Source organism: Sminthopsis crassicaudata, chromosome 3 (assembly GCF_048593235.1).
Source record: "Sminthopsis crassicaudata isolate SCR6 chromosome 3, ASM4859323v1, whole genome shotgun sequence".
Classification (NCBI taxonomy): domain Eukaryota; kingdom Metazoa; phylum Chordata; class Mammalia; order Dasyuromorphia; family Dasyuridae; genus Sminthopsis; species Sminthopsis crassicaudata.
The window spans coordinates 539,177,051-539,200,971 of NC_133619.1; the positions used below are offsets into that span (position 1 = coordinate 539,177,051).

Here is a 23,921-nt window from a genome sequence, read left to right on the forward strand (position 1 = left end):
CCAGTGCCATCTTCAGTGATCTTGATCTATATCTTGCCACTGGACCCAGATGCTCTGGAGAGGAAAGGGAGGCAGGTGCTTGCCCAGCCCTCCCTCAAATCCAATTCAGGTACATGTCATGACATTATCTCCCCTATTTCATTCCTCTTCAAGAAGGAAGGACAAATACATGCTTGGACAGTAGCTTGTTTTCTCTCATTTGGGTTGAAAAGGAAACAATGTCCACAAGTGTGTAAAATTCTTCTGAACATGTAAATAAATGAGAAAAGTGTAGGACAGGATGAGAGAGGGACTTTTAGAGGATTTTAATGGATTAGGATTTAAGAAGGTGAGAGAGGTGATGGGGTAACAGAGATATTGTACAAAGAGCCTGACAAAGAAAATGGAAGTAAAAATAAGGTAGAGGGAAATCTTCAAGTAGTAATTATAGTTTTGAATGTGAATGGGATGTTCTCTCTTTGTAATAGCAAAGAACTTGAAATTGCTGTGAGTCCCATCATTTGGGGAACGGCTGAACAAGTTGTGGTGTACAGTTGGGAAGGAATGTCATTGTGCCATAAGAAATGATAAGCTCAATGATCTTAGAAAGGCATGGAATTCTTGCATGAAATGAATAACAAAGTGGGCAAAACCAAGATATCATATACAGTAATAGCAAATAATTTTAAGAATGTCTTTAAGGAACTAAGTAATTTTGACTATGATAAAAACACAAATTAAACATATAGGTCATATGTACAAAGAAATCTGCATCCAAAGAAAGAAGTGGCAAATGGAAGTGTGTATAGAAAAATTTTGCATATACATCTATTTGTATCTAATGATGGCTGTCTAGGGCTGGGGGAAGTGGGGAGAAAAAAAAAGGAAAAATAAAGAAATTTACATGATAACTTTATTGTATATTTGGGGGGAATAGAAAATTTTACATGGTAGACTTATAATTTCATGCATAATCATCTTTTTTAAAAAAATTGTACTGTGCAATGGAAATGCTTGTTTTGTTCTATGAATTGAAAATAAAAAAAATTTTTTTAAAAAGTGTCTGTTAAATATATTGGATTACTTGCCATCTTGGAGAAATAAATTATACATAAATATGTTTTCAAGATTAAAAAGCTGTAATAAGAAATAAGATTTTTTTAAAAAATGCATATTAAATGACTGATTTATTGAACAAAGGGGCCGGCTAGGTAGCACAGTGGATAGAGGGCCGGGCTTAATGTAAGAAAGATTCACCTTCCTGAGTTTAAATTTAGCCTCAGACACTTACAAGTTGTATGACTCTGAACAAGTCACTTTGGGCCTCAGTTTCCTCATTTCTAAAATAAACTGGAGAAGAAAATGGCAAATTACTACAGTATCTCTGCCAAGAAAACCTCATTGGGGTCACAAAAAACATGACTGAAAAATAATTGAATACATTGAAGGAAAGTAGAGTGCTATATGGTAAAAGGACTTGCTCTGCTTAATCCTAGTGAATAGAACTAGGGACATAGAGTGGTAGCTTTATATAAAAGACACTTTATATCAGCATGCATTTCTCAAGAATTAAAACTACTCTAAATTAGCCTTCTGTAAGGATTTGGGATCATTCTGAAAACGTTCACCAGTTGAAGTTATTGTAGAAGAGTTGTTTTTTTTTTTTTTTTTTTTTTTTTTTTTTTTTTTTTTTCCCAGATATGGGTAAAATTAAATGACCTCTTAGGTCTTTTGTAACACTGAGGTTCTGTGATTCTATGACTGCCAATAGTGCCTTGGTGGCAAGCCCTAGTTTTTATGTAATCAGAGTCTGAAATGGAATGAGATATCATTCTATTGCTTTTCAGGAAGCATTGAAACCATTCCATTTTGTTGCCTAGACTAACAGCCCTAGGAATAAACCATTCCACTGTTTTATTTCTTCAACTGAAATTAACATCACATTTTTGGTTTTACTTTCATATAAATTGCTGGTGAAAACCTATTTTAGTTTCTAGCAATGCCATTTTAAAATTATGGCATTACCAAAAAAAAAAATCTAAACAAAAATTTCCCACAGAATTAAAGTTCCAACATTGATTTTCACACAACTTAAAGAAAATGTTTTATTTTTATACCCAAAGTGGAAAGAAGTTGTTGCATCTGTCAGGCTTTCGAAGTTCTTCACTGTTAAATTTAGCAGCTATTTGTTGGCTAGTAAGGCATAGTTGGGAAAATTTTAACACAAGCCATTCTACACTTTCACCATAATGAGTTTAGAAATGGTTGTATTTAGCCAATTAGATAACATCAAATTATATCTAATTTTTTTTTTCATTTTGGAACTGTCCAATGCTTGGGATAATTTTTTTTAGGACAAAGTACCTAGGAAAAAGTTTAAGTTAGAAGGGGATAAAAGAGTATGTGGATATAATAATGGAAAGATGTAATATGGAGAGGAGAGAATGTATAGCTACAATTATGACCATAGATCATATTGTAGAAATAGCTTAACAATTACATAAATTCAATAGGATATAAATTCTCAAGAATAGGGACTTTTGTCTTTGTATTCCTAGAATATAAACAAATTTTAGTTTCAAATAATATTAATATTTATATACTTATAATATAAATTAATAATTCAAATAAGTTAATATTAAGTAACCACTTAATAAATACTTATTGAATTAATGAATTAATTCAAGGCAAGAGAAAGTATAATAGAAAGATAAGATTTGGAATCAAAATTCTTTCAATCACATCCTAGATTTGCCTCTTATCTGTATGGTTTATTTTACCTCATCTATTAAGAGATACTATTCAACTGAATGAACTCTAAGACCTTTTCTAGAGCAAAATAGTAAATTTTTAAAAATGAAACTGCCAATAAGTATATTATTTTATTTATACACTCATGGAGTTAATTCTACAACATCCTCTATATTTTTCTATCTACTTATTCTAGTCCAGACTCTCATCACTTCTCAATTTAATACTGAAATAACCTCACAAGTGTTCTCTTATCTCACGTCTTCTCACTTCATACCATTGACAAAATGATTTTCCCCAAACTTAGGTTTTATCATTTGCCTACTCAGTAAATTCAAATGCCTCTCTTTGGCTTTAGGATCAGATATAAACACTGGCTTTATATTATTATTATATATTATTATTATTGTTATTATTATTATTAGCTTTTTATTTACAGGATATATGCATAGGCAATTTTTCAGCATTGACAACTGCAAAACCTTTTGTTACAACTTTTCCCCTCCTTTCCTCCACTCCTTCCCTCAGATGGCAGGTTGACCAATACATGTTAAATATGTTAAAGTACAAGTTAAATACAATATATGTATACATGCCTAAATAGTTGTTTTGTTGTACAAAAAGAATTGGATTTTAAAATAGTGTACAATTAGCCTTAAACACTGGCTTTTTAAAACTCTCTCATCTTGGCCCCCAAATACTTGCCAGCCTCATTATACATTATTTCTCTTCTGGCCTTCTACTGGTCAGGGAAACTGACCTTGCTGCTTTTGTTTAAAAATGATATGCTTGCACTGGCTGTCGCTGATGCCTGGAATATACTTGCTCCTCTTTGAATCCCAATTTTCCTTCTGAATTTTGTACATCAAAGCCAATTGGAGGTATCCGATCTTGAAAATTTATTTCATATTCACTATGTGTGTGTGCATATATCTATGTATGTATGTCCACATAAGATGTATTTATCAGATCTGAACTTTTTTTACTCCAATGATAGACTTTAAATTTCTTTAGGACAAAGACTAGTTCATTTTTCCCCACTGGGTTCCCATTGTCTAATATAGCATCTGGCAAGGGAGACCATATGGCTATAATCCATCTTTAAATCTCCATAGATGCATCAGGAAATGAAGACATCCTAATTCTTGTTCATGAAGCAATTTTTCTGAGCCAACACTTAATAAATACTTGTTTATTGATTGGATTTATTGACTATACTCTTATAATAAGCAATAATACTAATAAATTTTAGGATGAAAGGAAACATGATATGATGGCCAGAGAGATAAGAAAACCTTTGTTCAAATTATGCTCTGATAGCTACTGGCTATGTAACCTAAGTAGGTCACTCAGCTTCTCAGTGCTGATGTTCAACAAATCTCTAAGTCTTGAAAGTGAAGAAATAGTTGTAAATTTACACTGAAAGAGTCAGAACTCGAAGCAATATTAATGAACTCAATGCAAATAAATACAATTAATTTAATGAAAACTTTTTTTTTCCTTTCTGAGTTAGGATAAACATGAAGCTCTTTTTTGACAGGAGTGCAGCTTGCTGCACACTGGTACACACCAATGTTATCTATGAATCTGTTTTTATTTATTGAAAATAGACTTTGATTATATCAGGATTCCTTGTTAAATAGCACTTAAATTTCAATAAAATATTATTTGAAATTATTTTACTTACTGTCTTAAATATACATTTAAATATAACCATGCAATTCTTATGCCATCTAATGCCATACATTATTTAGTTGCAGCTGGTAAGGGAATCAAAGGCCAAAAAGAGAAAGAAAAGAGACTGAATAGATTGCACACATGCTGCCTAAAAATGCCATCATCCACATAAGGCATGCTGCCACATTTAGTCCTGACATATTTAGTCTTGCAGGGAGTCTCATGCTATCTTTCTATGATCCCTAGATAATTAGTACATCACTGAATGTGAAATAATTCAGCACATTGGGATGTGATTACATAAGGAAGGACATTGGGAATTTAAAAGAAAACATAAGTAAACCACATAAATTCATTACATCAACTTATTTCTCTTTAATTTCTTATATTCAATAATCTAATTCTTAATTTCTTAATGATGTTTTAATCATTTGGACAAGCATCTTAATTCTGTCTATTTTTCAATTTTCTAAAGGGTCATGAAGATATTAATTTCACAAGCCTGGATTAACACCAAATGATTGTTAACTATAGCTAACAATCATTGTTTCCTATTGGTTTGTCATTATACAAATAAAAGATTGAAATGAGTGACTTATATTGTCTTTAAATATATTTATTGCTCTTATATATTTATATTCTATATTCTATATAGTTATATATATTTATATTCTATATAAAGGAGTTATATATTTATGTTCTATATAAAAAAGTTGAAAATTAGAGAAAGTCTATCATTTAAAAGAGATTTGTTTTATGTTCATTATTTATGCACTGACACTCAGGTCGAGCATTTTCCTTTACTTCGAGGCATCAAGATAAAATCTGCCAAAGTACTTCTACATGCTGTGCTATGATTACTTTTTATGTACTACTGGAGTGTACTATATATATATATTTTGTTCTGATTTAATGATTGTGATCCAAAAACAAGACAAACATAACATAAGTGCATGGATAAGCCATGCACAGAAATCTGAATTTTTATTCCATTTGTGTTGGCCACACAGAAAAAGAGATCTTTTAAAAGTAAGCTAACTTCCTATATGCAAAACCCTGTACAAATCCCTAGAGGTGATACAAGAGAGAAGAGAACTGCCTTTAAGAATCTCATAAACCAAGAACACAGGTACTGTTGACATAACTGATTCAGTAGATGAGACAAGGGAAAGATACTGACTTTCAATGGGGACCCAAGGAACAAATAGAAGAGTTGAAAATAATAAAATGATTTTGACCTGTGTAAATTTCTGCATAATTATAAAATGGAATAACAATAATCTGGAAATTATTATTTGAGTTAATCTATAGCTATAAATCCATAATATACAATTTATGCCTTCCTTCAAAAATTGATGGAAGATGATTGATTCTGGGATTCTTTATTTTGGTTCACACTGATAAACCCTTTGTTTTGGTCAATTCCTCCTCCCTTCATTAACATGAGAAATAATTTTTAAAATAATGTCTCCTGAGATAAGTAAATTTAGCTCACAATAGAGTTCATTAGGGGCTGTCTTGAATATGTTAAGAATAGTAGATTGAATGCTGAATGGGGCAGAGTTTTCATTTTGACAACCCCAGAGGACTTCCCTTAAAAGCTGTTATGACTGGTCACTCAATGATTGATAGGCTTAAAAGACTGCTATAATGGCTCCAAAGGAGATAGAGTCAAAATGGAAATATAATGGTACCAAAGGAATTGTTAATGCTAAATTCAATAATTACCTTTTTAAAAGCCCTTAAATAGCTCTGTGGGAAACTAACACCCTAAATAAAGTTTCACATATGGTCTCCTCAGCTATGATTCAACTAGGAGTTAGCATTTTGATACAATATATGGAAGGATTCACATTTGTCTTATTTCATTAGCTTACAAAGGAAAAATCAAAGGCTTTAGGAATGAAGTGTGTTATTACTATTTTTAAAAATCATTCTATAGGGATTATTGTTCTCCTTTTTCCATACATAGGTATTCAACAGCCCATCACAAATCAAGTAGACAGGAAAAAAAGGCAAAAGAAAATGACAGTCACAAAGAAGCCAAAGAGACTTCAAGTGAAGGAAAATTTTCTGCCAACTAATGTACTCAGTTCTGTGACCTAGAAAGCAAGCATTTGTTAAATGCTTATTTCATGACAAGCACTAGGGTTATAAGTACAAATAGAAAGAAAGACAATACCTGACCTCAAGTGGTTTATCTTCTAATAAAGAAAGACAACATAGAAACTAAAAATTGGTGGCGGAGGAAGAAGCTATTACAGAGCCTGGTAGAAAAAGTTCAGAAAGTCAAGAGTGAAACTAGAAAATAAAACATTGTTGGCCTTTCCTTAAGTGCTTTTCTTAAAATAGATGTTTGGAGAAGAACTAGCCATTCAGAAGAAGGGGCTAGGGATGGAGGAGTACACTTCCAGTCTGAGAAGTCTAGGAGTTGAGTGAACTTCCAGGCTTATGAGGCATGGAGGGAAATGTGAAGAACAGATTGTTTCCACAAATTGTCAATTAATTAATTTTGGCACTTAACTTTGCACCTTCTCACTTCCATTTCCTTATAGAGTTTGGCATTCATGTAGTTGGCACTAACATTCATGATTGTAAACACACTAAGGCAATCTCCACTTTATAAGGATTTCACTAAAATTTTTACATGACAAATTCACACTGATTTTAATGGGATTTAGGAACATGTACTTCAAAAGGCATGCTATTTGCAAAGGGGAAATCTCCTTGCCCTTGGGAGACCATATGGCTACAATCCATCTTTAAATTTCCTTGGATGCATCAGAAAATGAAGACATTCTAATCCTTGTTCACAAGACAATTTTCATGAGCCAACAGTAAATATCTAACTCAAGAAATCCCTTTATTTCCAATTACAAATCTGCAATCCACAAATACCACAATCACACAAATAGACAAAGAGAACAAAGTGGTAATGTCAAATTTTTAACATGTAACTCCCACAGGTATATTTTATAGGAAGAAGTATTTATTTATTCAGTGTCTATGATGGGTACTATTCTCTGCGAGGTTTTTGAGACCTAAGTTTCAGCTCTAATTCTTTTTCAGTGATCATACTACATACAATTATTGGAAGCTAAATGAAAAGTTCGTTTTAACCATCTGGTATCTCACACATACAGAATGGCATACATGACGCAAAACATTTTTATTTTAAAAATTGCAATTCTTAGTCTGTGACTATATAAGTTCAAATAAATGCTTTTGGCAGGAATAAATTGGTGCATATATGTGTGTGAATATTTTATATTGTATTTTTCTTTTAGGTCAGAACTTTTCCTAAAGCTGAGCTTTTATTACTTTTTTTCACATGTATTTTATTTTTTATTTATATATATAACAAGCATTTCTATAACAGAAATTTATTGTATTCCATAACATAGTACAATAAAAAGATGATTGCATATGAAACTGCAAATCTATTACCTACAACCTGATAAACATGTAGTACTCTCCACAGGCATAGTTACAAAGAAAGTTGTCATAGGCTGTCATAAGTTTATGAAAAGATTGTGTTTAATTTAAGCAGAGTGCTTTTTATATGAAAATTATAGAATAAACAGATAAAGATAAAAAAACAGGGAATTACTTGTATCTTTAAGAAATTTAGAGGTTTTTCTTTTCTCTTTCTTTTTTAGGAAAATACAACATGTATGGAGAAACATAAACTAAGATATTTTGAGGAGGGAAAAAACCCTAACACTGGTGGGCAATCATGTTCTAACATTTGAGGAAGGCTTTCTGAAAGAGATAACACAAGTTCAGTCCAAAGAAGATAAGAATTCTGGAAGATTAGAAGCAAATTCATTCTAAACATTCCAAGAAAAGAAATGATCAAACAGACAGAGACTTATGGATGGAATGTTCAACTCTTAGAATAGTTTGTTTTCTGGCATTGGAAACTTGCAGAGGGGAACAATATAAAATAAAGAGAGTTGGAACCAGATTGTAAAGGGCTTTAAAAAAACTAGTGTAAAGTTGTAATTCATACTAGAAATTTAGGGGTCATGAAGGATTTTTAATTTACAGGAAACTGGATGAAGGGAAGTGGTATAAGATTTGTATTTTAAGGAAAAATATGGTTATATAGGGGATGGATTGTGGAGGGCAAAGAAAAATCTTCAGTTCTATTTGTAAATTGAGGGTTTGGGAATATAATTTGCAATGTCAAAAAAAGCAGTTTGTGTGTGGGAGGAGATGGGGGTCTTATATTGGAGATGTGAATCACTAGGCCAACCTACAAAATCCTATTTAAAGGATAGTTAAACCGTAATATTAATAGAATCAACTCAAGTAAGGGTCCTAATAACATGGAATATAGAGAAGTAGAGGAGAAGGAAGAAGAATGTTTCCTTGTTTTTCCTGTCTTGAGCTCTGGACAAAGTAATGCAAAATCCTGACCATTTTGCATTGATAGTTTACTTTCCATCCTTTTTCTTTGGTTCTCAGGTAATCTGTGTTGTTGTTGTTATTACTGCTGCTGTTTTTAGGATCATAATTTATATTAATATAAGCACTTTCTTATAACTCAAAGTGGTCTTCTTCAAAAATTATTTTATTTATCCTTAGACCTCTTCCCCCTACACACTAACCTTCCATACTCCTAAGGCTAGCTCATCTTAGCAATGAATAAGGAAGCAATCCAATTATAATGTATATTGAAACAGAAATGATGAATGATGAATCACATATCTGTTCATCTTCCAGATTCCATTAGGAAGCAGAAGAATCAGTGAAGAGGGTGTTACAGAGTGCACTTTCTCCCAATTTTCTTGCCAATTTTCTTCTTCCTCTCCAACTGGATTGTGACAATACCTCTTATTCCTATTCTTATGAAAGAGAAATCAGTGTCTCCCATTCCACTTCCACTCTTGGATCCATTCACTTCTTTACCCACTAGGGTCTGTCCTGCTTCATTTTCTTCTGTCAAATTAATGTGGTTGCTTACATGCCTTGGATGATTAAGAAGCAATTACTATGATTTTTCTGGTTAGATGGAAGATGACCAGGTATCACTATTACCCTGTTCCTATACTCTGTCTTCTACCATGTCTTTCCTTCTGTTCTACTACTATGTTATCTAGACACAAGGATAGTGCCCCATGTCCTGTCAATATACCTTAAGGATTTGTAGGTCTTGCCATTGCATTCATTTTTGTGTATTATTTGGCCCATTTTGAAAATGAACAGTTTGAAAACATGGACTATATCTCTTTTGTATTTAGCACAGCTATAAGCAAATAGTAAGTGCTTAATAAATTATTTTCCCCTTTATTCTTACCAATCAATAAGCATTTTAAGTGCCTATTTTGTACAAAGAACTGTGAATAAACATAGAGCATGTAAATTTATGCATACATATTTTATTTTAGAATTACAATGTACTTTGTATACATAATTTTTATCTTTCCCTCATGTCAATCTTGAGAAGATGACTGTATGAGGATTACCCATATTTTGTAGGTAAGGAAGAAGGAGGGTGAATTTCTGATTTGTTTCAGATTCAGGAAGGCCTGGAATTATGCCTTGTCTTTAACAGCAACAGTGTGACCCTGGGCAAATTAGATAATCTCTTAGTTCTCTGGACAACTGTCTCACTACAAGTTGTCCATCTTTTTCCTATTATATCATATATAGATTTTTCATAAACTTTTTTATAATAAAGGCAAAGGACTAGGGCACTTTTTCAGTGTTGGCATTATTTTTAAGTCAAAAAGCACAAGTTTTGGATTATGACAGCAGCAGTAAATTCCATTGTCATACATTTAGTTTATTTTTTAAACCAAGTGTGATTTTGTGGGTGAGCAAGGAAAAAAATTCCTGAAATTTGTTAATGCAGTCCATGCTCCAAAGTTTTTGAAACAACACACTTTAAAAAGTGAAACTTATTTTTTTGAGAGACAATATAGTGCATGTTGTATTTTCAGCAGATCTTTTATGATTATGCTAATCTTAAAAAATAGGCTAAGTATTCACTAGACAAATCTTTTGACAGATAATTAACACCTTGAGTAAAATGCACCTGCACACATTCTCTGTGGATGAGCTCTGCTAGTCTCCAGGATCAATAACAGCTCAGCATAATTCCAATCTCATTTATATGGGATACTCCTTGCACATTTCCCAGTTAGCCTGACTGATTCTCTTTTTTTTCCTGGTGAATTGAGAAATATTTTCTGCATTTTTCTACAAAATATCCATTCAAATGGAGCTATGTTATGCACAACTGTTGAATCTATTTTTGTACCTAGTTGTGGCATTTAAATCATAAGGAGGGCAATGAAATGTCAGAGATTAGTTTCTTAAACATAAATCTTTCTGCTGAGACAACCCCTCTATCCACTAAGTAATACTGCCCCTCTATGTAAATTGTATTATTTTCATTAGGGGAAGGAAATCACATAGATTAGGAGACTGGTGAAACCCGGACTAAAAGACTATAACACTGGGGAATGGAAAGATGGGAGAAGATGTGGGAGACATGATAGAGATTGCTGAAAGAACAAAAGTATGATCATCTCTTCCAAATACTGAAGAAAGAATGCAAATAAAGACAATATCATTGAACTTCATGATTTGGAAGTTGACCACATTTTAGTAGGGTTACCTGTAGTTAGGAAGTGATGCTAAGGTAAGGCAATGTAAAAAAAACTTATTGATCATTGATTATTGATGATATCATTAAGTTTATCAGTAAAAGTAAAAGGAAAGATCAAAACTCTTTGAAGTCCCCCAATTATTATAACAAAACCATGCTGAGTGTTTATCTACTAATAGTGTATTAATAGTGGTTTTGAAATAGCAACAGCAGGCTATTCAAATAAGAAATAGTATTTTTGTAGTGTTCATTGAATAGTCATCAATTCTAAAGTTTATACACCATAAGATTTGACTTCCAGACTCAAAGAATACAATTTTATAATGTTTATCTTTTTAATAGAATTGGGTTTCTTGATAAGGAATATATGTGTATACATATAATATGATTATTATACATGTATTGTGTTTAATAGCTTCATTTTACTATTTATATGCATTTGTTAAACATTTCTTCTAAGCTTCTAAGAAATATAAAGACTTGATGGAATGATGCAAGGTGGGTGTTTTGGTGGTTAAACTTATCTCTTTAGATAGAATTTCAAATCATTTTTTATAAGTCTCTTTGAGGTGAAATTGAATTGCATGGAATGACTGATTGTCAAGGACATCTGAGCAAATGAGGTATTCATTTTATTCAGAAACCATTCAAGGATTTCTTGATGTTTTCATTTAATTTGCTTCATATCAAGTAGATAAGTTTTCCTTTGAGACACGTAGCTAAAGAAATAAAAGATTAATAAAATCCAAATAAGTTTCTGCATTCCTGCAGTTTGACATAAAGCCTTAATATTATTCTGTTTCCTTAGAATAGATAAAAATACCTGGATACTGTGATAGGAGTGTTCTTGTCACACTCCTTCTAAGTTCTTCTGTTATTGACCATAAATTGAAAACTCTGAACAATGAATTGGTGTACCAAGTAGAATAAGACATCTCTAGGGTTCATTTCTTAACATAAGAAGTGGAACTTAGGAAAAGAAATGAAAAAACAAACTTGGGAACATCCCAAACCTAGTAGAGTTAAGATACTTCTTCCTGATAATATTATGATCAGAAACATAGACTTATCTCACTGAATCTCTTAAATGACAGCTTCCTCCTAGAGGAGGAAAGGACAGGAAGACAGTAGTTTCCTGTGTTCATTGTAGGGCTAACATATGCAGAAAGTATGGCATCAATACCAAATGAAACTGAATATCATCATCATAATAATCCATAAATTTAACTTAATTTTTAAAAATTAGACACTATCACCTTTTCATTGCAATTCAAGTATGTTTGGTCATCAGCATTATTTTTTTATGTAAAGTCATACTCTCTTGCTCTGTCCTTCTTCAAATGATATCCTTAATTCCTTAAATAGAAAAAAAGTATTTTTCTAGGGTGACAATAGGATTGATTACTCTATGTTTTACACAAACTTGTAACACAACTCTTTTCTTAAACAGTGAGGTAAAGCAATGGGCAGAAAGTTGGACTGGAGTCAAGAGTTCAATTTTGGTCCAGGATGTAAATGTATATAATTCAAGGTAAATCCCCTAACTTCTCTCAGATTTATTCTTTTAAAAATGAAGATAAAAATAGCATCTATCTCTCATGATTGTTGTGAGGATAAAGTAAGATAATATTTGTAATTTTAAACCTTTATATATAGGCCATTATTAGCATTATTGGAAAATATGTCTACATATGCAAAGAGATGTAAAGAATGTAGATATTAAGTTAAATAATACTTTGCTTTTTCATCTTTACTCTCAAGCTTCTTGAACATGCATTTTTTCTCAGTAGGACTTAATACATTTCTGAGGTAGCTGAGAAGACTGAAGGTAAGGATTTTTAAGCTCAGATCTGACCATATCACTTATCTGCACAATAATCTACTTTAGCTCCCTATTGTCCTTTGGAGTCTGAAATGTAAATTTCTCTGTTTGCCATTTAAAAACCTTCTCTAAAGTTCCTCTAATCTATTTCAAATGATATAGTAATGTCAAAGCACTTAGCATATTGGGCTGGTACATAGCAAACACTATATAAATGTTAATTATTATCGATATTAATTATCTTTCCAGACTTATTATACATCACTACTCTTCATGCACTACTCTATCCAGTCAAGTTAGATTTCTTGCTCTTATACCATATTTCATTTCCAATTTTTGTTTCCCACATATGTTCTTATCACTTCTGCCTTGTGCTTTAATTTCAAAATTCATCTTCAATGCTACCTGCTTAAAAATTAAATTTATTATTTCATTTTCCCCAAGTTATATGTAAAAATAACTGTTTTATATTTGTTTTAAAACTCTGAGTTTCAATTTTCCTTCCTCTCTTCCCATTTTCCTCCTCCTCAGTAAAAAGATAAGCAATTAGATACAAGTTATACATGTGAAATCATGCAAAAATTTCCATAATAGTCATGTCGTGAAAGAAAACATAGGCCAAAAAAATTCCAAACCTCAAGAAAAATAATTAAGTATGCTTTATTCTTTACTTAGATATCAGTTCTTTCTCTGGATATGGATAGAATTTCTCATCATAAGTGATTCAAAGTTGTTTTGGATCACTGTATTGCTGAGAATAGCTAAACCATTCACAACAATAATTGTTACTTTGTACACAGTGCATTTTACTTTCCATAAGCTCATGTAAATCTGTCCAAGTTTTTTTTTTAAATTATCATTTCTTATAGTACAGTATTCCATCATAGTGACAAAGCACAATTTATTCTGCTATTCCTATTTGATGATCATCCCTTCAATTTCCAATTCTTTGCCACCAGAGAATATTGCTATAAATATTTTGATACATAGAGATCTTTGTCCTTTTTTAAAATCTCTTTTGGAATACAGATCTTTTGGTGTTATTCCTAGGTATGCATAGCTTTATAACACTTTGGGCATAGTTCCAAATTGCTTTACAGAATAGTTGAATCAGTTTACAATTCAACTGACAATTTTTAGTATCTTTTCCCCCCATGGCCTCCCCCATTTGTCATATTCCTTTTCTATGCTATTAGCCAATCTAATAGGTTATGAGGCAATGTCTCAGAATTGTTTTAATTTGCATTTTTCCAACCAATAAAGTGCATTTTTTCATATGCTAATAACTAGCTCTTTATATACTTTATCTAAAAATGTTTCATATCTTTTGATCATTTGTCAATTGGGAAATTGCTCTTATTTTTATAAATTTGACTTAGTCCTCCATGTTTGAAAAATAAGGCCTTTATCAGAGAAAATTTAAGTATACCTTTTAAAATCTTGGTAGCTATCTGTGTCTTTATAAATTCTTTACTACATATGTACTTTGTGTCATTAGTTTTAAAAAAGCTCCTGAGGGGAAAAAAATAATGTTATATCCCACAATTGATTGTTTAATTTAGAAACATAGTCATAGTGGATTTAATGACTTTTTAAAAAATTTGAGTTTCTGTGGAGATAGGTCTATAAATTGCACAGAAACATCTGTTATGATGTCTGCATCTGCACTGAGACATTTTTAAAAACCAGTAGGAATTTTGGCTGACCATAGGGTAATAAATAGGTCTAGGCACAGACATATTTTTGGGAAGCAGATGTAAACAGTGAAACTTAACAATTGAAAACTTTCCCATTTAACTTTTCATGGTAAGTTCATTTAGGAGCAAATATTCTCTGAGTAATATTTTATTGAATAATGATGTTTTAGATAAATGCAATCTTAAATTGACCAAAAAGTACTGAAACTCTGTACTAGTTTATATATAGTTTTTGTCTTTTAAAAAGTTTCTGTGTGTTTATGTGTCAAGTACAACTTTTTTTTTATTTGATTGCTATTGATTATTTCTTTTTCTCCTGATTTTTTTAAATCTCCTTTTCACATATGGATCATTCAACTCCTAAAGAAACTCAATAAACTTTTCATAGTTCCAGTATAGTATATTAAATTCAAAATTTAATGTTAGGAGCATCAAATCATTCTATGTATATTTGGGTTAAGTTTAAAGATCAATGCATTCTGAGAATATGTGGATGCATTTGGGTTTGCCAGTGTCAGAATATATAATTGTTCTTCATTAATTCTTCTAAGAAATGTTTCATAGAATAATAGCTTTGAAAAGACATTAAGCAACCAAGCATAAATAAAGGGAGTAGAGCATTAGTAAAAACACATAGAGGAAGTGTGGTATAATAGCAAAGATGCTAGATTTAAAGTTGAGTTCCAAGTTTTAACATTGCATTTATGATTACCTTTATTTAATCTCTTAGTACCTTAAACAACTCCATAGTTCAATGTCATGACAGATTACCTATCTACAGATAGGGTATTCCAACACCAAAAACTCCCCTTCCTAAAGAAATCACAGTGCTTCCAGAATCTATAAAATATAGGTAGTACAAGAAAAAAATGAATAATAATTGGACAGTGAAAAGTTTCAGGTGAAAAAAGAATAAATTATTTCAATGAAGAAAGGTTCAATTACAGAATTTAAAATTCTGTTGTTCCCATGTCTTCAATAATAAATAAATTGGCAAGCTAAATACTAAGATGAAAATCATCCTAAGACATGAATGCCATCCGTGTACCCTGGCACTAAAAGTTTCAGTAACAGGCAGATTGAACAAAAATAATTTTGAAATATCTTTAACCTTCCAATCAAATAAGATTCTCAAATCTCACACATATGGATTTTTTAAGTTACATGACAAAGCAAGCCACATACTATATATAAAATCTAATGTGGTACTTGACTCCTTTAATGAAAAGCTTTATTGTGAATGTACAAATGAGATGTTTAAACTCTGAGATACTCAAGATAGATGGCAAAACCTATAATTATGGGATCATCACTTCTGCTTGAATTGCACTAAAAAGTTAAAGTTCTAACTGCTCATATTATTGAAAAAGTAATAATAATTATAACTCTACCATGAAGTATTAAAAGCTGAAAACTCCATTCTAAGACTGCTGAAATAAAAATGTAATGAGAAAGTGAACCTATAAAATGCAAGCAATTCATACAAGTATGCTATATGAAGCTACTAAATTGCAGACAAAATAACTGCTGGGCTTTTATTTCAGGAGTCATTTTGTCAGTAATTTTATGGTGGAACGAGGGTGTTATGATGCAAACTCTTCATCTATGGATCATGTCTTTTCTAAAAGCAGAAAGTTCTTACTAAATACACCTAATTTCAATCTTTAAAAAAAAGAGAGAGAAAGAGTAAATGCTATTCTGATTTTATTGGTTCTGTGTTCAAGCCTTGAGTATAATGATCTCTCAATAAATTTTTATCTTTCCCATTTAAAATGGATGACCCCTTCTGTCCATGCCATGTCACTTACCATCATTGCGTAGTGTGAGTGGTGTTGGAGGGCTAAGAACTCGAGCATTCGTCACAGTATTTTTCACTAGACATATGTAACTGCCAACATCTGACGTTTGTACTTTAGAGATGTAGAGATTGCCTGTCTCCTGGGAAATGAAGCGTCGGCTGTCTTCTGCCACAAAGGAGGGAAACTCATTAAACACCCAACTATAGATGATCTCTGAAAATACACAAAAGAGAACAGAGAACATTGTACTGAGACATAAATAACATACAGGAAACATTGCACTGCAAAGAAATCATAGTATATGCTTGTACTAAATAGATTTTCATCCAGTTTTCTATATTTGTTAGGTAGAACCACCTATAATTTTCCCAAATTCTCAAGATAATAAAGATTACAAGTCACATCACTGGGAAAGACAGAGTGGAAGATCTACAGTGCTGGGTTTAGAAGTATAAGATCAGACTAGTAGTATTGAGTGTAAGATTCCTGAACAGATCAAGTGAAGCATCAGTGATGTCAGCTTTGCTGTTTTTTCTCTAGAAAGGAGCAAAGGTAAAGAAATATGCTGAGTAATTTCCATTTATTCATTTGGAACCCTTATTTTAAAATCTTAGCACAAATTCTTAAAATATTCACTTTAAAAATATATTTTGATAACTTTATTTTAATAAGAATTGACTTCCTTTATAATCTTATATATTTGAAAAATGATTTAAAAGTGTTATTATTATGAGGAGTCTATATGCTTGACTAGATGACCACAAGGATCCATGAGACAAAAGATGTTAAGAACTCCTGATATAGGGACTTTTCTCCATGTTTAAACAAAAATAATTCTAAAAATTGGGAAGAAAACATTTTGCATGAGATAAGGCACTAAACCTGGACTAAAGAAGATCTGGATTCAAATCTCACTTTAGATACTTTCATTTTTCTTAGTCTTCCCTCCTATCTACAAAATGAGAATTTTAGATTTGATTTCCTCTATTGATATTTCCACTTCTAAATCTGAGATTCCATGATATTATGATACCATGAAATGAAAAAAAAATCATAGAATATCATATTTAGAGAATATGATACTTATCTACTCCTAACCATATTCTCAAAAGAATTATTACCATATCACATTTTTGATAGCCTTTATTTGAATCTATCTAATGATCACATTATTTCCTTTACAACTTATATTGTTATCAATGAAAATATTAGATTTAAACCCAGAATATGACAGGCCCAGAAATTTGGGCCAAATTGTTTTATTAGTTGCTACCTACAAAATGTCTTTCCCGTGGCATAAAATTCCCAAACTTTTCACGTCTATATGAGACTAATGAGCCCCTTTAATTTCTTTAATTTTTTTTCTCTTTTGTTATAAACTGAATAATCATCACCAAATACAAGCAACCCAATTTACAAAGAAAAAAAAAAGAGAAATGTATATAAAACTATTAACTTCTATTGTCTTGTGTGTGCATATTTAAGGGAGGATTCTGGGAAGATGGCTAAGTAGATTGATAAATTTCAAGCTCTCCAGATTTCCTTCACAAACAGAAGAAATTTGTACTTCAGGGAAAAACATAGACTGGTGAAAAATCAAGAAACCTTGGGACAGAACCCAAGAATACAGAAGATTAACCCATATAAAGCACAAACACTCTGGGGTAACTCCACATAAACACCAACTAGGGAGCTCTGAGTCTAATGGAGTTTGGCTGGAGCCTCAGCAGAAAGCACAAAATCTTTCACCTCTGTTCAGTATGAGGAGTTGGAGGTCTAAGTCCAAGAAGACTGAGTGAACCTCAGTTGATTAGGAATTCCAGGCTCAGCTGTGCTGCAGAGATGCAGCTCTGGGAGAGAAGGAACCAACACATAGATGAGGGCAGAGACAGTGGGGCGGGGACACTGCTGGCTGTGGCTACTTGTTGGACAGTAGAACTCTTGGTTTATGGTTTCAGATCAGAGAAGATAGCTGAAGTAAAGCTAGAGGCACCATTTCCCCCAAACCACAATTAGAGGGGCTTACTCTAATACTTATTAAAAAAGAAGAAAGAACCCAACCATAAAAGCTTACTGTAGAGAAAGGGAAGATTAAGATATATTTTCAGAGGAGGACACTAAATTACAAAAAAAAAAAAAAAAAAGCTTTTTCTACCATAGATATCAAATAGCTCCTTATCCAGACAGAATTTATAGAATAATTCAAAAAAATAACTAATAAAACAAATGAAAGACTTTGAGAAAAAAACTAAAAAAAATCCAATATAATAAACATAGGGAAAAAAGGTTAACCAACTAGAAAAGGAGATACAGAGCCTTAAAGATTAAAATAATTCTTTGAAAATTAGAATTATGCAAGGAGAAATCAGTGAAACTATAAGAGATTAAGAAATAACAAATAGAATGCAAAGAATAACAAAGAATACAAAGAATGTGAAATCTTATAAGAAAAACAACAGATCTAAAGAAGAGAAAATATAATAATTGGACTGCCTGAAAGCTGTGACTAAAAAAAAAAAGAACCTTGACACTATAATGCAAGAAATAATTGAAGAATCCTGGACTGATAGAACATGAGGGGAAAATAGAAATAGAAAAAAAATCCAATAATTACCACCTCAAAGAGATCCTATGTGGAAAATATATAGGAAAAGTATTTCCAAATTTTAAAACTCCCAGATCAAAGAGAAAGTTTGCAATAAACAAGAAAAAAATCAATTCAAATTTGCTGGAGCTACAATTAGAACTGTACAAGACTTATCAGAAACCACAATAAAAAATCACAGGTCCTGGAATCATATATACTGGCAATCTAAGAGAACTAGATGTGTAGCCAAAAATATCATATGCAGCAAAATTATCCATAATATTTAGTGAGGAAAAACATGGACATTCCACAAACTTACAGGCTTTCAGGACTTTCTATCAATCATACCCAAGCTCAATAGAAAATTGAACATGTAAGAGCCAATATCAAAAATCAATTTTAAGAAACTTAACACTGACAAATTTTTTGTGTTTTTTACATGGAAATGTATATCATATTTTTCAGGTTGACATCAACAATAGGGTAGCTCAAAAGAAAGACTGGGAGAGAGTTAAGTTAAAATGTTATAGAAATGAGGTGCAGAGAAAGAATACACACAGAGGCATTAGAGTGAGGAGAAGGGCTCATAGGTCTGAAAACCTACTCATCTCAGGAATGGGTTAAATAGGCAACAACAACAACAAAATACACACACACACACACACACACACACACACACACACACACTATAAAGGGGATAGAACCTGCTAAAATCTATAAAGAAATAAGGGGAAAGGGATGGGCAAAGAAGAAAGCAATGGGTGGATGAAGAAGACAAGGAAGATTTTTATCAAACTATGTGTTAGAGTTATGACTAAATGAATGGTAAACATTTTTCATCCCCTTGCTGCTTTACTTTTAAAACAATTCATAATAATCATATAGTTTTCTCAAAAGAAGGTTATAAACTACAGTTATAATACTCATTTCACCAATATTATTCCTATTGACCTCCAAATTAAAGGACATACATTAGCAGCAAATTAGTAGAGAGTAGATCCATTTGTATAAATCTTATTTGAACACAAGTTGACCTTCACAAGGATCCTATAATGATTTCCAGGATGCTGTTATAACTTAGATTGGATTACCTCCCAGCTCTTATCCAGTCTAGTTTGCTCATAATTGAAATTGCCTGTGTTTTCTGGATTTTTTTAGATTAATTTTTAAGGCTTTGAATAAGGCGTGGGAGAGAGGTAAATTATGATCCATTTAATTTGGGGTTATTTAAAACAGGAATTCCAAGACACCTGCAACAGTTTGTGCATCATTATTTACCAATAGTTTTTGATAATAAGATAAGCATTTATAAACAATAAGCTTCTTCATAACTTTTGAAAAAGAGTGAGTCTTTTTGAGGGACCTCAAAAATGTTCTATTAGATTTCAAATAAATTTTCATATAGCCATGCATTTCAGGATTCTAGGAAGGAAAGAAACTAGAAATAGTGCGTACAATACAAAAAACTGACATCTTATTTTTTGGGAAAGGTTTTTCCAGAAGTGCCAAAATGAAAACAGTAAAGAAAGCAAAATATTTGGGGATATACTTATTTCTTCAAATTTAAAAATGATTTTTACTGTTGAAAATCAGCATTTATTGAATGCCCTTTTTAATTATATTAATAATTATATTGATTGTCTACTCTAACCAACAGCCATTTTTCATACATTTGATTTTCATAATAACTTTGTAAGGGAGGTGGTATTATCATTATCATTATTATTATTATTATTATTATTATTATTATTATTATTATTCCTATTTTATAAATGAACAAACTGAGGCTCACAATCATTGAATAATTTGATGCCCGGGATTATACAAAGTAGTTAATAAGTATCCAAAACAGAATTGATTTGAACTCATCTCTACTACTCTATGAATGATGACAAATAGCTACCTACACAAAAAGTTCACATTCTTTTAGAAAGACAGTATATATACATATTCTCACATATAACATGTACATATATATTATATACAATCCAAAAATAGGGTGTTTTCATAAAGGCAGCACTGGCAGCTAAAGCAATTCCATCTCAGAAAAGAGGAGGAGTTTGAGTTATACTCATTCTTAGCATAGGGTTAATACATCACAATGAAATATGAGGATCTCTGAATGCTCAACTTTCTAAAACTTTCTCATCAAAATATCTACACAGAACATATTTTTTCATTATTTTTAAATGCTTTGATTTTTTAAATTTTCCCCCAGTAATTACACTTTTTATAAGATTGTGTTTTAATGCTTTGTGTATTACAGACTTCTCAAAACAGTTGAAATTAATTCAATATCACAAAATAAAAACTCTCTATGAGCCCCTGATAAATGAAACAATTATTAAATTGACATATTTCCACATCTCTGGTGTGTGAATCATAAATACTTCTAAAAAGTTTTTTGACTCATTTCTCAGATGGCAAATGGTGTCACTTAATCCAAAATAGAGTACCTAGGTGGAAGAGTGGCTAGAGCTCTGGGCTTGCAATTAGGAAGACTCAGATTCATGAGTTCAAATCCAGCTTCAGACATTTACTTGCTGTGTGACAGTGGACACATTAAACCCTTACTTTATTTGCCTTAGTTTCCTCATCTGAAAAATTTTCTGGAGAAACGGCAAGAGAACCCTAAAAAAGAGGTCATGAGTTTTGACATGACTGAACAACAAAAAACCCAAATGATGAGGTGACATAAGATTTATAAGATCTGTGAAGTCCTTAGAAAAGCTTTCATTGGGTATATAATTTCAAAATCTCCTCAATATTCTCTTATTCTTCTGGAAGCAAAGGAGCAAGTACTTTTCATCTGATTTTGAAAAAAGATATGGAAGAGGAACAGATGTGGTTAAAAGGATCTTAAGTGGATTGTTTGTAATGAGATTCATAGGTTAAATGGATGTAAAGTATTTTATGTATTCAATGATTTAATTAACAATAAAGCCCTCACATGGAACACATTTACTCAATATGGTAGCAGTACACAAATTCATCAGAGGATATTCAGAATGTTGAAGCCCTTTTACTATTTAGTAGAAGCTCCTCTTATATTTATTTTGTACTTTTATCATTCATTATGTAATATTTAATTAATTAATTATAAATTAATATTTATTATTATTTATTTTTAAGTTGAATTGCCCAATTGTATTGTTTAGAATAGATTGTTTGCAAGTGGGCAAGGCATATAGCCTTGTATTATTACAAATATTACAATAATAGTATTATTACAAAATCTTTGAACTACTTTATCTTATCTATCCTTGTAATGTAAGAGCTAAATAAATATTAAAGTTTGTGTACCTACTAAAGCATTACAACTACAGATTATCTGCTCTATTTTTTATAGACTATTACTGAGAGGCAAAATAATATAGTGTCTAGAAAGCCAGATTCGGAATCTAGAAGACTTGGATTCACTCTGGCTTCTGATATACACTGCCAAGTTGAAGTGCTGGTCAAGTCACTCTTAGGTTGTATTGAGTCCATCCTTTAAAATTATAAGTCATAGAGGAGGTGACAACCTGCAATGATAACAAGATTTCCCTATACTAGTAAAATAACAGGTTTAATCCATAATCATACTTTATTTTGATGGATTTAATTTTTTATATTGGGTTGTCTTGGTCAAAGAATGTATTAGAAAATGGCAAGCCTACTAGCAGATATATATATATATATATATATATATATATATATATATATATATGTATATATATATATATATATATTTTTTTTTTTTTCCTGAAGCAATTGGGGTTAAGTGGTTAAGTGACTTGTTCAGGAAGGAACTAGGAAGTGCTAAGTGTCTGAGGTCACATTTGAACTCAGATCCTCCTGACTTCAGGGCTGGTACTCAATCCACTGTGCCACCTAGCTGCCCCTTAAATTTTATTTTTTAAAATTAAATTAAATTATTATTATTTTTTTTGCTGATATGTTACCATTTTAGAATGAGCAGAATGAAGCTTGTTATGGAAGCTGACAGCATTAGCTACTACTCTACAAAAGTTGCACAAGTGGGAAATTAGGATTCCCCCCCTCCCAATCATCTACTGCCATTAAGCAAAAGGAGTAATCATGGAGAATTCATGTAAAAGCATATCTGGTAACTTGTTAAGATGGATTCAAGACAACAAAGTAGAGAAAAAACTAATTTTAGCTCTCCCCACATGATCATCCATGTACTAGGAGCCTTAAAGAACAATATTGCTTTAGGTCTAAAAGGATCAGGGACCTTAGTAAAATAGATTTTGGGATGATCATTGTCTGAAGCTTGATCTCATCAGTTTGGGCTCAAAGAGGGAATAACTTAATCATTCAATTGGATATATAAATTTATCCAACCCTATAAATAAACAAGAAAGAAACTAGGGAGATTAATAGTATCCTAGAAAACCTATATATGATAGACGACTGAAGAAAATCGAATAGAAACAAAAAGGAATACACCATTTCTTGGCAGTACATGATACCTACACAAAAACTGATCATGTTTTAGAGCATAAAAACCTCTCAATCAAAAGCATAAATAGTAAATGCTTGCTTTTCAGAAGGTAATGCAATAAAAAATTATATTCAAAAAAGGGCCAAAGAAAGAGACTAAAAGCCAATTGGAAATTAAATAATCTAATTCTAAAGAATGAGTGTGTCAAACAACAAATCACAAAAACAATCCATAATTTCATTCAAAAGAATGACAATAATGAGACAATGTTTCAAAATCTATGAGATGCAACCAAAAGCAAATCTTAGGGAAAGTTTTGTATCTCTAAATAGCTACAGGAGTAAAATAAAGAAAGGAAAGCTCAATGAATTGGTCATGCAACTAAAAAAGTTAGAAAAAGAACAAATTAAAACCCCTAATTAAATGCCAAATTAGAAAATGTGAAACTCAAAAGAGAAAATAATAAAATTGAAACTAAGAAAACTATTGAATGAATTGATGAAACTAAGAGTTGCTTTTATGAAAAAACCTAACAAAATAGAT

At 31.5% G+C, this 23,921-nt stretch overlaps 1 protein-coding gene across 5 annotated transcripts in view; it reads right to left on the bottom strand.

The window, feature by feature from the left end:
- The window catches only part of CNTN5 (contactin 5), a 1,627,773-nt gene that overhangs the window by 358,036 nt on the left and 1,245,816 nt on the right, over positions 1-23,921 (bottom strand). For all 5 annotated transcript variants that reach the window (XM_074304449.1, XM_074304446.1, XM_074304445.1 and 2 more), the window contains one exon: positions 16,354-16,557. In XM_074304449.1, the coding sequence (XP_074160550.1) occupies positions 16,354-16,557 (204 nt within the window). The remainder of the gene's footprint in view (positions 1-16,353; positions 16,558-23,921) is intronic.